The 14,936-nt window shown below is 34.4% G+C and overlaps 2 protein-coding genes across 2 annotated transcripts in view; one reads left to right on the top strand and one right to left on the bottom strand.

Annotated features, from left to right (window-relative positions):
• Positions 1-394: 394 nt before the first annotated feature.
• On the top strand, positions 395-13,810 carry LOC149409456 (uncharacterized). The gene is made up of 4 exons (XM_089649798.1): positions 395-409; positions 4,982-5,212; positions 6,939-7,078; positions 8,902-13,810. Exons 1-3 carry the CDS (start codon positions 395-397, stop codon positions 7,005-7,007), a joined length of 315 nt encoding a protein of 104 aa, XP_089505924.1. The 3' UTR covers positions 7,008-7,078; positions 8,902-13,810.
• The window catches only part of Cyp305a1 (Cytochrome P450 305a1), a 43,950-nt gene continuing 42,463 nt past the window's right edge, over positions 13,450-14,936 (bottom strand). Inside the window, exon 8 of the mRNA XM_089649813.1 lies at positions 13,450-14,702. Within this exon, the coding sequence (XP_089505939.1) occupies positions 14,515-14,702 (188 nt within the window). The 3' untranslated portion in view covers positions 13,450-14,514. The remainder of the gene's footprint in view (positions 14,703-14,936) is intronic.

Below are 14,936 nucleotides of genomic sequence, written 5' to 3'. Positions count from 1 at the left end.
CTTTATGAGATATATTAACACCAAACTTATCAAAATTACCACAATACAATAAATAATTAAATTATCTGTGCGCGAGTGTGTTTTAAATGCAAGCATTGTGTGCAGTGATCCGTCTACAAGGTTTCCGTATGCGGAATCATCGTGTGGGGAATAATTTGTGCGCAATATTTGTGATCGGAATAATCACCGAATCATATTATGTATGAAACCGTGTCTTCGTTGTGAACCCAACACCACCATACGTACACGGAGAGAATGGGTCTGGGCGGTGTTTATACGGCTACTATACCTGCTGTTGATTATTTACATCGGCGCACCCCTTGTCCTGTTGCACCTACCTACCCTGGCGGTCGTCATGACGACAGACAGAGCTTCCCATTTCCTATCCATCAAAATGAGGACCGGAATGGTAAATTAAAAAAATCTAATAGGATCTGTGGAATTTTTCCTTCTTCGTTTACGTCCCTCGTTCAGGGACTTTTGAAGGAAAGTGGTTTTGCAATGGGTATAATATTCTTCTTTCGACTTCATAACAGTACATCTGCGGTCTTTGTTGAAAAAAAAACTTTTGTGTGGAACTAATAGGGGCTTTTTAAATACATCAGTTGAAAAGCTCTGATCTTGGAAGAAAAAATTATAATTTAATCCACGTATTTAAAATAATCCCAAACATGATGTTATTTCGGCTACTGGCATTATACCTCTCTCATTCAAAATTTAGGCGTATTAGATCTGTCAAAGAATTTATATATAAAAAAGCAAAAATCAGTCATATTAAATACACGTAGGAACGCATTTTTTTAAATATTTATACTGAGGGATCAGTAGGATTTATAGGTCCAGTTAGAAGCTCTACCGAGCCGAACCCTCTGATATGAAAATATCTGGAGTCGGTGAATTATTTTCGCATTTGATCTCTGGCGAGTTGACGTATTGTTCTTATATTGTTTTGTATTTATTATGCTTATTTAATGCACTTGCATAATGTGGATTGACTAGATGATCATTTGTGGCAAGTGTGTGGAAGGGTTTAGTTTTTCCTGGGGAGAAGATTTAACCCGGAAATAAAGTCGGAAAATTATTATTTTTCTAGTTGCCCTTACAAGATTACTAGAAAATAGTAAGAAAATAATACCCTCAACAAAGAGCAAAAGCCTTAATTAAAGTTATTACAAAAAACCTTATGGATTCTCAACAATACATTTATTTGAGGACTTCGCGGAACCTACTGAACATTCAGCAACTATATGCATAAAAAATTATCTCCACGTCACCAAAAAGACAAAGTAAACTATCATACTGCACAACAAAATTACGAAACCAAACATCAACACATAAATCCGAAAAGAAATACGGCCCATAGACAAGGACATTACCATAATTTGGCACAATTTTTTTTGAAATTTTATTTAAGAAAATCTCAAACACAAAATGCGAAATGGATAGCCAACAAAGGCATTATCTACTGCGGACAGATTAGAACATCTAAAATATTATTACAAAAACCGTTACACACATATTTTTATTTATTTTTCTCATTTCTTTGCACGTTACTTCTTTAATTTCTATATTTTTATTTCTTATTATCTTAATAAATTAAGAGGCTCAGCGTAGTGAGGCGGTCTATGCAAAAAAAATGTATACGTGTATTTTTTTTAAATAAATAAGTGTCTGGAATTATGATGAATCATGAATCGGGTGGGTACATAATGTGTAAGGAGGTGGGTATCTTGGAGTTCGGATCCATTGTACAGATTCTTTTCGGTTAAGAAACATAAAAAGTACACAGTGGTAATTAGAATGGTAGTCCTTTAGTTTTATATACCTATTCAAATAAAACAATTGAAACACAAGTTTGAAAAAAAATCAGCGAGACGAAAGACGCGTTATTCCCAAGGCAGGTAGTGTTTTTAGAAGTGCGTCAACCTGTCGCAAATTTCCCAGGGGCCGACCAGTTCGCCCCTGAACAAAACTAGGGTTATCAAATATAAAATTAATTCTATCATTGTATATAAATATTGCATCTTTATTTTTAACGCTTTGTTTTGAGACTTTTTTTTAAATCTTACTTAATCCAGTCTGACAAAAGTAAAAATCGTACTTAAATGTTTTAATCCCAGTAAAGATCTCGGGAGGTTGGATAAAATTGCCGCATGGCAAAAACAATAAATTGTAATAAAAATACTCATTTCGGTTATCTGTGTGCCTATCGTTACTCTGGTTCAATAAACTCGAATTTGTTATGAATTTAAGAGTATTTTTTCAAAATTGGAAACAGTTGTGTGAATAATTCAGACAAGTGAAAGTATCTTCATATTTTATGTGGTATTTTTAACAGAATATTATTGTTTATAATCATGTTTTATTTTGGAAAATTAAATAAAATCTTCCTACCAAACTTTTGATCCTTCTCGTGATAAATAAAAAAAAACTGAAAAGTAACAAAGGTATGTAAAAGGAACAAAGAAAAATAAAGAATCTCGGTAAAGGTAGAATTTTTCGGAATGTTTCACTAGGCTTATTTATTTTGGCATGGCTCCTATCATAGATCAACTTGTCAGACGTAAATATCTCTCAAGCCAAGCTTGGAGGGATTGTATGACGAGCAATATGGAGTTAATATAAAACGCTTTGAACTGATAGCGTAATCTGTCACCCCTTTGATTTTTGGATACCTCGCGAGTGTTTGCTGCAGGGATCCTTTGACTTGTGCACAAAATACCGACACCCACCGGCCCAATCGACGGCAAGCGCTTGCCACTGTATGCAAGCCAACCCAAACGCCCGATCCACACGTTCGAACTTGTGAATACTTGCCGAGGCTTGGTAAGCGTGTAGCACCACCATTAAAATCTAGTTATGTCAATGTTTTTATAATAAATAAATAACGAAAAAAAAAATTAAATATACCTTTGATTTGGAACTGATTTTACAAGAATTCAGACTGTCCCTGATTATTCACATATCTTCGCTGTACTAGTAATAAAAATGAACTTTAATAATTTACAAGCAAATAAAAATTAAATGAAGAATTTCCCTAGTATTAATTAATTGACAAGTTTTCTTCCTTTCCACAACCCCTGGGCCACAAGATATATATTTAAATAATTGGCGTCAACAAAAGCGTTTTATTCGTAGTTTTTTTTAAATATTTTGTTTATGTTGCTTTAAGGTGAAAAAAGTTGTAAAAGAAAATTTTGTGAATCTCGCCCACGTGTTACTTTTTTGGGTATTTCGTAAAATTCGCCCAAAATAACGGGTGTCAGAATTTTTTTCGTATCGATATTGCCATATGATCCGGACTTTTTTGGCTCCAGAAAGGCAAAATCATGTTGGCTACAACCGTAACATATTTTTTCCAGCATGATGTAGCCACTTCCCACAATTCACGAAACAAATGACTCTTTAGCTGCTCTTCTCGATTTATTTCCTGAAAGAGTAATTAGTCGCCGAGGAGACATTAATTACCACAGAGGAGTCTATATTTAACGATTGCTGACTTTTTCCTATGGGGCTACTTAAAAGTACAGTTTTCAACCCATTACCACCCTAGTTGAATGTTTTAAAGCGAAGAATCTCAGACGAAATAAATGCAATTCCAAAAGCTATGCTCCAGTGAGGGAAGTTGAAAAAGCTAAATTAGTGTGAAGAAGTTCGGTGCGAGTTTAAACCCTTGTGTGTTATTTTTAAGTATCAAAAACGAATTACGATTAAACGTCACAGAGAGTTTTTTTGTAAATTAGTAAGCTAATATTACAGTGAATCTCTTCTGGAAAAAATATAACAAACTTATGGAAAACAATAACAGAAACACGTTAAAAGGAGCAACAAGCTTTCCTACAATTCCGGAATTATTTTCGATCAAATTACCAACAGAAACTATTATCTATTTCATTATCACAGTTTCAAAACTCAGTTCTAAAACTTACCCTATCTTTTTCTGTTCTCAATTTGACTTTTATTTAAGCAGTTTGGCCCAAAAGCTTATTTATACACTTAAAAAGGCTTTTACATAAAAGTGATATCATAAATACACATTGTATATAGGAGAATATCTGTATTAAACAGGAAATAATAATAATATGCTATTATAAAGTTGGAACAAAATTGGTACATACATATGAATATACAAATATGACTAGATACAAATGAGATTTCACGTACAATGAGAATAAAATGAAAATTAATAAAAAAATAAAAATACTCATATACTTTTTTTTTCTTTTCATATGTGCTTTTTTGTGTGTATTTATTTTAAGTATTTGCGTAACGTACCCTAATATAGATAGAGTAGCTATTTTCCGAGATTTGAAAAACTAGGATGTTAGTTATTTTTTAATATACTCTCTATTATTATTTGGTTTGATGTTTATCTTAGTACCTATTAGCATTTTATTTTATTTATTACATGCTATTATCCATGTATTGTGTTACACTTACATACATAAATTGTCAACTTCCTTTGTAAAAGTCCGATAGGGCGTTAATGAATAATAAAATAAAAAATAAATAAAATAAATTACCTTGGCCGAGTTAAAAAAATGTAATTACATGAAATTTCTTTGACAGAAAAAAAAAATTACAAAGCTTGCTCCGAAAATTATGAAAAACACATCTGGTTCTGATATTGAACATGTATATAGGTGTTTCATAATGCTTCTTAAGACGTTGACAGATTTTGCTCTATTTTAAATAAGTCATGCTTCATTAAACATTTTCGTTTACGCCTATTAATTGTAATAACTTTTTTAGTATTAGTTCGCTCCATCTAATTTGCGAATTTATATAATATCTCTCTTTCAGCCATCTTCTGTAATCTTCTTCTTCTTTTTGAACGCTTACTAATCATCGACACATTCAAGATACTATCGAAAAAATGACGTAACGAGGCAGGTAGCCCTGTCCCCTATCTCCCACTCTACCGGAAAATGCAGGAGTTCACCCCCATGCGCATAAATTGCAGTTTGGATGTATTGATTAGTCTGCAGCCTCCGCCGGCCGGCGTCTGTCTGGTCAAACCCTCCCTGGATCTCGCCCCAGACGCATCAATCAGGCACCGTTCTGCGACCCGTACTGCAGGCACTATCAGGAACTAGAGCGACATCAGCAGGAACTAACGCGGCGATCAGTGCTCGGAAGAGCCTTCCCTAGGCCTCGCTTCTCCAAACTGCCGCTGGACGAGATGGAACTCAACAAGGCGTCTTACATTGAGGTAGGCCTGTGTGAACACTAACCGTTTGGATAAATACATAATTTTCGTCTCCTAACAGAAAACTTCCCGATTCAACCTGTTAGCGTTCAAATCAGTTTTGTTATTGTTATCATAAAAATAATTAATGATTCCGCGATGTAATATTTTTTAACTTTAATTTTTTTGATTAGTTTATGTGTCATAGTTTGTACTGTGAAGCAACTGGCCAATAAAGGTATTGTAATCAAACATCCACATAACTTGTAAATCAACTTTGAAAGTTGATGAATTATTCAAATTCTGTGAAACAACTTGCACTAAGGTTTCCTGTTCTGAGGCGGTCTATAGTTAATTTAAATAGTTTTTTCTATTTAATTTCTAGTTGTCTTTACATTGTCTTCATAATGTTTGTAAGTTGATTATCAACCTGTTCTCTCTCTCTGTTTTTAATTTAAGTTTTAAATAGTTCAATTTCTGTTTTATGTTTTTCTTTGATTTGACAGGACATTATACAGGTGTCCCGGGGTAAAGAGGTGATTATACATGCGTAGAAGTAAAATAGATAAATACGTTTTTTTGAAATTTCGTTTTTTTCCATACAATTTATTTTTATCCAAACAAACAATTCAACAATAAACGGGGAAAACCCGAAAACTTCCTAACCTTTTTTACTTGTACTATCATGTAGAATCACCTCCCAAAATTTGTGCACTTTACCCCCGGACACCCTGTATAGTTTTGTAGGATGAAATTGACTTTTGCTCCAGACGGCCGGCATAGTCCAGTGGTAACGCATTGGACTGCCATTCCGAAGGTCGCGGGTTCGAACCCGGCGTGCGCAAATAAATTTTATTTGATTAATTTGTGTTATTTCACAATTAATTAATAATTAAAATAATATATAGTATATTTGCGGCACGTTCCAGAGTGGAAGATACTACCAGTATCGCCCTGGTGTAATACCACCATTCAGAATTGAAACGTTGCTCCAAATGGCTTTAGCCGTGTTTAGTGACTAGATCTGAATAGCCAGGTACTTCCCCACCTTCCTCTTTCCCTTCCCCACTTACCTTCAGCCTCACAACATCCCCCAATTGGGGATGCCATAGTCTCACTGGCTCCAGACGGGAGCAGTTGGGACTCTTGTGAGGTATTAACTATAAAAATAAAAAAAATACAAAAGTTGTATTTGAACTGGGAATAAATGGAATATTTTAGCTTATTGGAGTAATTCTTTTGCGCAGTGGAGTATTCAAAAATATTTTTAATGGATTTGATTTTCCGATTACTAAACGGGAGTTTACGATTACAGGGCCTATCGACAAAAACCAACTTTTGAGATAAACGCAAATAAAGATTGGAATGCTTATATGCCCGACTGTATGCAAAACTGATATGCCCAACTGTATCTCTTAAATGGCTGTATAACATAAGAAATAGAGCATTGTGTCATTAATAAATATGATTGAAATGGCATTACAGAAACCTGGCTTAACTCAAAACACCAGTTTTTGTAGTTAGGCCCCTGTGATTCTAAGCCCCCGTTAATTGGACTCAAACATTTTTATTATTTTTTATTATTTAATAAATGTTTATATGTTACATTTTTAGACATATTTTTAACTACCATACTAGGCTAATGCCCGTGTTATGGTAGTTATTAACATGGTAGTTATTAGTTATGGTAGTTGTGAAACTTATTGTATATATTTTAATTTTTTTGTTTCTTATGTATCCTTCCTTCCAGATGTGTCTCTCGCCGCCCAAGGACAAAAACTTCTTCAGCAAGAAGCCTAAGCATAATCCCAACATATGAAATACGGTGAAGATCCCCCAAAGGTCGCTGGTCAGCCACCGGGAGGACGTCCAAATATACGACCAGTGCCGGTGAGTGATATATATCAATATATAATGTATATCCTGCAATGTAGCATTTCAGTGGAATGCCGGGATGTCGTAATGGTGGGGAAGATTATAGAAAATGTTTAATTTGTGTAGTATTTTTTATTATTTTTTTATGATAAACCAATGTTTATCAGACAAGGATTTTTATGCATAGCACAAAGTATAACAAATTATTATAAGCAATAATAATTTGTTATCCTTTGTAATCAAATAATTATAAGCAATAATAATATGTTATCCTTTGTACCTTTAACTCCCAGCTGGATCGTTGCAAGTTCGATTCTCGCTACTGTCCAAATATTTCGCGTTTTATAACTTCACATAAGTTTGCACTGTCAGCCAGGGCGGGCTAATGTGATTTGATTTGCTTAATTTGATAACAAAATTCAATTACTACTTTTTTAGTAAATGTTTTTTTGAAAAACAGTTACACGGTACTGCTCATTTAGAAAACTAAAAACAAATGTTACCTAATATAATTATTTCTTTTAGAAAACGGTTTATTTTTTAACAATTTCTCATTTGTAATTAATATCACGCTGAATTAAAATTAGACAGCCGAACATGTTTATTAATAAAAAGTTTTTTTATTGATTAATATTAATAGTTTTTTTTTTGACAGGATATTCGGGGGTAAAGTCCACAATCTTCGAAGGAGATTCTACATGATGGTAGAAGTAAAAAAGATGAAATTTTTTTTTCGAAATTCCGTTGTTTTTTTTCCAGAAATTAAACTTGATAACAATAATTAACATATTCTGCGTTGAAGTTTGTTGCTTGTCGATATTCTTCTTCCGCGTCTGCTTGTTAACTATACTTATTCAATAACTTTAATTTTGTATCAGATGCTGGGAAAATTCTGACTCACTTGGGGTACCAGCCTGTCCATCATAATAGGGGGGTGTATGGGTTATGGGGGCAGACATAGCGGGAGATGAAGTGGGAGTGAGGGGGTAGGCTGTCTAGCAACCAGGAGGGGAGAAGAACGATGAGAACGACCGGTGGGGTGGAGCATGAGCCTATTGATGTAGGCAGGACAATGATTTATACGCGTTGCAAACTGATTGGCGATTCTTTTCATCGATAGAACACTAAAACTATTTTCATTGTGCGTTTATTCCACACCTGCAGTAGTGCGTAATTTGGATTATTTTCAGCGACTATGCGATCACCCCACTTGCTCCTTTTCATCGTCATTCGACCATAAAGCTATGGTTTCCTAAGAAAGCGTAGCTCTCTTCTAGTGATATTAGTGAGCGTGATAAGACTGCCGTCTTAAATGTGACCAGGGTATCTAGCACAGCCGATCGATGTAGGTTATATCGATAATGTCGGTAATTCGTTATCGTTCCCACACATGGCTGCAGATCGCCAACGAACAAAAAACAGTTCCCAACGACTAATTGACTCTTAAATTATTCGACGTGAACTGTTGTCTGTACGTTAGCGATCTGCAGTGGTGTTCGCGAACGTTGACAAATTACCGATACTATCGATAAAACCTTTATCTGTGCTAGATACCCTGAGATGTCAAGATAGAGTGGCACAGCGTGTTACGGTTCGCCATAAATGTTCACTGCTGTATGAGGAAAAACGTTCCACAAATACTGTTCATTCAAATGGTGGCACCGCTATTTGACGACACTCTCTAGGAAACCAATGCCATGTGATTTGTAGTCACAGGCAATGTATTAGTAATGTCATCTACGCTAGAAAACAGCACCGCTTACTTAGGAAACCCCGATATAAAGTGCATGTAGTATATAGGTATGTTGCGGAAGATCAGTGCGATGTTTCTCTTCCAGATGCAAGCTTCCGAGAGGGTGCTTTCTTTGCAGGAGGAAGCCCCCTTCCCCTATCCCAGCCCCTTCGCCGTACCCACCCTACCTGAACCAATGATGGCAGCCCATCGTGGTAATGGTGCCGCTAGTTCCAGTGGTCCGCATCAACAACGTCTACCACCTCTGCATCCCTCCCCACCCCCGCCAAGTGCTGTACACCCCCATAATCTACTTCTACCCAAGCCCGATGCCCGTGCAGTATGTCATCACCAGCTACACGGTCGAGTACAGCACCAAGATCACATACTATCCAGTGAGACGTTAATAATACAGCCATCCCTTTCTATTGCTTCCCTGTTTTATACATTTTTTATCAGCTTTCAGAACAACATTTCACGAATTGAAAATTCGATAGATAAGGATTTCTGAAAAACAAAAATTAACGATTTTCTTTTTCATAACCGTTTGTTCAAAACTTTAACACCTAACACATGAGAAAGTATGTATATATTTATGTATATGTACAGGATGTCCGGGGAAAAAGTAGCCACGCTTATTAATTATTTCGTCAAAATAACACCGGTAATACTTTCTCAGGAATGTGCCCACTGCATTATTAGTGATGAGAAAAGTGTCCTTTTAAAGGAACTTATTTATAAATATATACTCGTAGCATAAGTTAAAAACTATAATATACGTAATACTTTTATGATTTTATCTCTATTTAATATTAGATGTATTTATTTAAGGATAAGAGCATAACTTGAAGGACAAGATTCTCGCTAATCTGGAATATGTGGAACAGATGTCAGATAGGCTTATATATCTCTAATTTAGGTTAATGCTTGCGTGTTTACTTACACAATATTCTTAGGTTTATGAACCATAATATGAGCACAGTGACACACGACATTAGATAATAACATTATTTCTTATAACCCTTTCTCGATAAATATTATTCGTATTACTGACCACTCCCATAAGATCTAGATTAATTATTGAATATGCGCCAAAGGTCAAAAAAACTTCTGGTATTAGTTAAGGAATACCATTAACTTGAAGATTAACAACAAGGCATTAGAATATCACTTGCTCAAATTTTAATATTTTTTTTTTTGGTTTTAGGCATTTCACCCTGAAAAGAGTGCTTTGTGAATGTTAATTTTAATTATATAATTAATCTTTGAAGTGATCAGCGGCGTGCATGCGATAGTTTGACCAACTGTTTAGTTTATATTAACCTTATTTAATTTAAATAAAATATTCCTTCTGGAAATATTAACAAAACATAGTTCGTCAAAAACACAAAACTCTTTTACTGGAATTTTATTAAAAAAAGGCTTAGGTTCTTATGTATTAACTAAATGAAAAACTCTCAGTAAGAATTAAGAAAATGGTTTTTAATTAAAAGAAAGTATATAAATTCTTATGTAACATGCTTCTTGCTGTCCAGAAATAAGAAATGGAAATTTGGTTGAAAAGCTTATGGTCTTCCATGGTCGGGAATTGAAGAAGTAAATAAGTATATAGTAAGTTTATAGTAATAATAAAGAGTTAAGAGGAACGGCTTCGCGGACCTTTTCATTCAAAACTTACTTAATAATAGATCAAAAAGGTATAGGAATTTTCTATAATGGATGAATAAGATAGATAAAAAATAATTACTTCGGGATTATAAATTAAGTTTTGTATGAAAATACCGCACGCAAACATCCACGTGGAGAAGTGTGTGAACAAAGTTCTAGAAAGGTTTCTGCTTTGTCCACGAAGAGTTGAGGATATTTTGTATGAAAAGACCGCACGCAAACATCCATGGGAATTTTCCATAATGGATGAATAAGATTGATAAAAAATAATTACTTCAGGATGATAAATTAAGTTTTGTATGAAAATACCGCACTTAAACATCCGCGTGGAGAAGTGTGTGAACAAAGTTCTAGAAAGGTTTCTGCTTTGTTCACGAAGAGTTCAAATGTTTTGATATCAGTTTAGATTTGTTTCATTATCTTAATGTTGTATCGTATCGATGTTTTTAAGATCTTGATGTTTTTTAGGGTAGGAACCCAAGTATTACAGTTGATCTTGCTTCCGGCCAAAAAGCCTTGAAAAGGTTCCGATCGGTCATGAGACTCATGAATGGATTACAATTTTGAATGGGAAAAAAATTAAAAAAAAACGTAAAAAAAGCCTCCGTGGAAGAGGTTTGTATCGATGTCATTAGTATATAAGGTAGATGCCCAGGTGCTTGCAGCTAGCATGGTAAGTTATCTGGTTTGCCCATGAATAATAATCATGAAAGGTTTGATCTCGGTAAGGGTAAAAATAGTATTGGGGATAAGGTAATATGACACATTCATCTCCTTGGTATTGAATTGTTTTTGTTTTACATGATTTCAAATCAAAAGTTTATTGAAGTTTAATGTGTCATTATTATTTGATCGTGTTGAACTACCATCGAAATGAGAAATTACTTTTATTTGAATCGTGACCTTTCTCCCCATTGTTTTCAAAATGAAAATTTGATAATTTTATATTAATATATTTTTTATATACCTTGTATTTCCAGATTTTTAAAATATATTTTCTTAAAAATGTGAGTTTTTTTAAGAATTGCGTTTATCAAAATGAAAAACATAAACTGTTTCCGATACAAAATTGATCACATGTCATTTAAATAAATATGATGTATTACCCCACCATATATTAATAAATGTGAAAAAAACGTGGAATTATTATTATTATTTCCCTTCCAAAATACGATGTTCCTCCAATGTGATCTTATTGTCTATTAAATAGTTTCTGGTGCGAAAGCAGCGAATCCCATGAGAGATTGAAATTAACTAAAATCGTTTAATGCATTCAGTACTCAATTGAAAATTAGAAAACCCATGTAGTCGATGGTCTCCCGGTTCAAAATTGCTCAATTCTTTTAATAGAAAAAAATATAAGTGTTTTCCATTTGTTTGGACAAACATGCAGACTTTGAAGAAAATTTTCTAGAAGGTTGGTAAGTATTTTCGCCAAAGACTTAACAGTCAAAATATCACCTGATATAATGAAACTCATACTATCCAAAGCACCAACTGAAGGAAGTGAGCAATGTAATCTATATTTTCTATCCGAATTGAAAATACATTCAAATAATGATTTGAGCTCAGATACGAAAATCTATATATCTACTTAACTTAGAGTGGTGGATGGGTCGGATGGAAAATTAAAGCGACATAACTTAACAAATTAAACATCCTCGTGGGGTCAACGGTGGCGATCTCCAATGATGACCTTCATGGTGGTTGCTGGTCTATTTCTGTATTTATGAGAGTGATTATATTTTTGATTTCCAGTCTTTACAAAATTACATCACAACTATCAACTTACACACATAATTATTTCATACTCGCTCAGACCCGTGAAAAATCACGGGATATGTAAATGTGATAGCCCCATGGGCGTATAAAAATAGTAAATAAATATTCCCGCAGGACTTGGTGGAGGGTACAATACCCTATCTCCCATATTATAGTTGGTTGAATCCAAATTAAAGTTAGACTTTCTAAAATGACAATTATTAATAAAAGACAATAGGTACTTACTTTATGATTTGTCAAATTATTCTTCACACAGCTGATTCCAATTTTCAAAATGACATTCATTGAATGTGAATAATTTCACACCGAAAAAACCCACAACACAGACAACTGAAATCAGTATGTTTGATTATATTATATACTGAGAGATTATATTATATGCGATAGTATTTTGCACAATTTACTCATTTAAAACAATACATAGTACTAATTTGCGGCACGTACCAGAGTGGAAGATACTCTCAGTGTCATCCTGGTGAGATCACCATCCAGACTTGTAACGTTGCTTAAAATGGCATTGGCCATGTTTGGTGACTGAGATCTGAATAGCCAGGTTTTTCCACACCTTCCTCCTCTCCCCACTACCTTTAGCCTCACAACATACCCCAGTTGGGGATGCCTTAGTCCCACTAGCTCCAGATAGCTTGGAGCAGTTGAGAACCTTGTCAAATAAAATCAAATTATGATAGATGTTTTTCTCTTTCTGACAAAGATATTAGAAGAACGAGATGTGCTATGCGCAGTTCGTACTGAGTGGAATTGTTTTGCCGAGTGTCGCCGGTTTTGTTCACCAATACTACTGCACACCTTCGCTTGCGCTAAGGTATCCGCACTAATACATAGAACAGATTTCTGTGCGTACACGTCCCGATACCGTTCAAAGTACCCTAATTAGGTAGTACTCCGGCTACGGTCCGGCGGCCAACATAGCATATCTCGTTCTTCTAATATCTTTGCTTTCTGACAACCTGAGTTTTTTTTTTTAAAAGTTCTTTTTTAAGTATTTGAAAAACAACACTGTAAATATTCGAACATGAAGGAATGATATTTTACCATGTAAAATCAATGTGTACCCAATATCGTTTAGGGTTGAATAATCAATTTGACCAACAAAAAAATGTTTTTTTTACTTTCCTGAGAAATCATTATTAGTTATTTTGACTAGGTCGGCCATTAGTGCACCCTAGAAATGACGAACAAAATATTCCGTAATACTAATTTATTCAAATATGTAAATACTACGCAAGTCAAAAAATACATTAACATTTTTTATTACAATAGTTAAAGTAGCTAATTTTGGAATAGATATGTAATAAAATAATTTCTTTTTATGATTTTATATGAATAGAATTCATATGATAAACTTGGTAATAATAATATTCAATTTCTTCCTGGTGGGTGGAATGAATTGTTCTTACGTTTGAAATACAGGACAAAAATTATTTAAATAATTTTTTTTTTATAGATTTTAACTTATCAATTAACAGTAAAAAAAATCAATGTGTTTCTTGAAATATTACTACATGATATATGAACACAGACTCTCCTAATAAAGATAGTTAATATCAGTAAATAATAAAAATAATAACATTTACATTCTAACTATGATCGACTGGTAAAATTATGGATATTGTCTTTTAAAATTTTGTAGCAAAGTATTCGCTGGATACGATACCAAAAATACATGTAGGTATATTGTTATAAAACGTTCATATTTCATAAAATAATTGCTTTCTCTTCTTGTTTGTTTTAAGATTAAACTAGTAGGAAAACCAAAAAAATGTTGAAAAAACTTTGCCAGTTCAAACTTCTGTCAGTGCTATACTTGGACATTGCTACACGAAGAAAAATATGGATTCTTTAAAAAACTACTCAAAGAGTTAATTCAAAAGGTTTATCTATACAGAAAGTTACTTAGATAGATTTAATCAAAGAGAAGCTTACTTGATGTGTAATCTACCAAAAACTGGATTACTTTGAAAGTTCTATTCAAAGAGTAGCATTACTTAGGTTCTGCTCTTAGAATTCGTTTGTATTGTCCAAGTTATTTGACCACCCGTCACATTTGTCAATGTCATCAAATCGGCCAACAGCTCCAAAATTAAATAGTCAAAGAGTGTGACGAGCAATTTGAATGGAACATATTTCGGTTTTGGTAACCATCGATGGACTAATTATGTCAGGTAATTTGACGGACGATTGAACAACCGGACTAAAGAGTTACTCCAAGATTGAAACGCACAAGTAATGTCTCAACACAGTAGGGCGCTTATAAGACTTCGATCCTGGGCAGAACACTGGCGTGGTACTTGGGCGGGCTGGTAGTGATGCCGATGATTGGCTTCACGATGGGCATAACCCCATCCGTGGTCACGATTTTGAAGCGTTGCATAACGCCACAGAAGAACAGGAACATGCAGCCTCTAGCGAGGGCCTCACCGAGACACCTTCTTCGGCCTGGAAGATGAGAAGATATTCTTACGAACAAACGTCTATGAAAGTTAATAACCGTTGAACCAAAAAGAAAATCGGAGAATAAACTCCTGAACAAGAATGGAGAGTCATTGGGCCTGAATTAGCTTGAATTACAATGGAGATGGTAAATGGCTACAGATAAGCGTACCCAAAGAAGTCTGATCGAGGCCAGGAGATAATGTCTGGCCTATAAGCTGTAACCTGGCCAACCAAGTT

The sequence above is a fragment of the Hesperophylax consimilis genome, chromosome 31, assembly GCF_061612785.1.
Source record: "Hesperophylax consimilis isolate HC1 chromosome 31, BYU_Hcon_1.0, whole genome shotgun sequence".
In the NCBI taxonomy this organism is placed as follows: domain Eukaryota; kingdom Metazoa; phylum Arthropoda; class Insecta; order Trichoptera; family Limnephilidae; genus Hesperophylax; species Hesperophylax consimilis.
This window is presented reverse-complemented; position numbering and strand designations above follow the sequence as displayed.

What these genes read in the sequence shown, in the direction of transcription:
- LOC149409456 (XM_089649798.1), top strand. An exon ending in ACAAGGCGTCTTACATTGAG is followed by an intron (nt 5,213 to 6,938) that starts GTAGGCCTGTGT and finishes CCTTCCTTCCAG; the next exon opens with ATGTGTCTCTCGCCGCCCAA.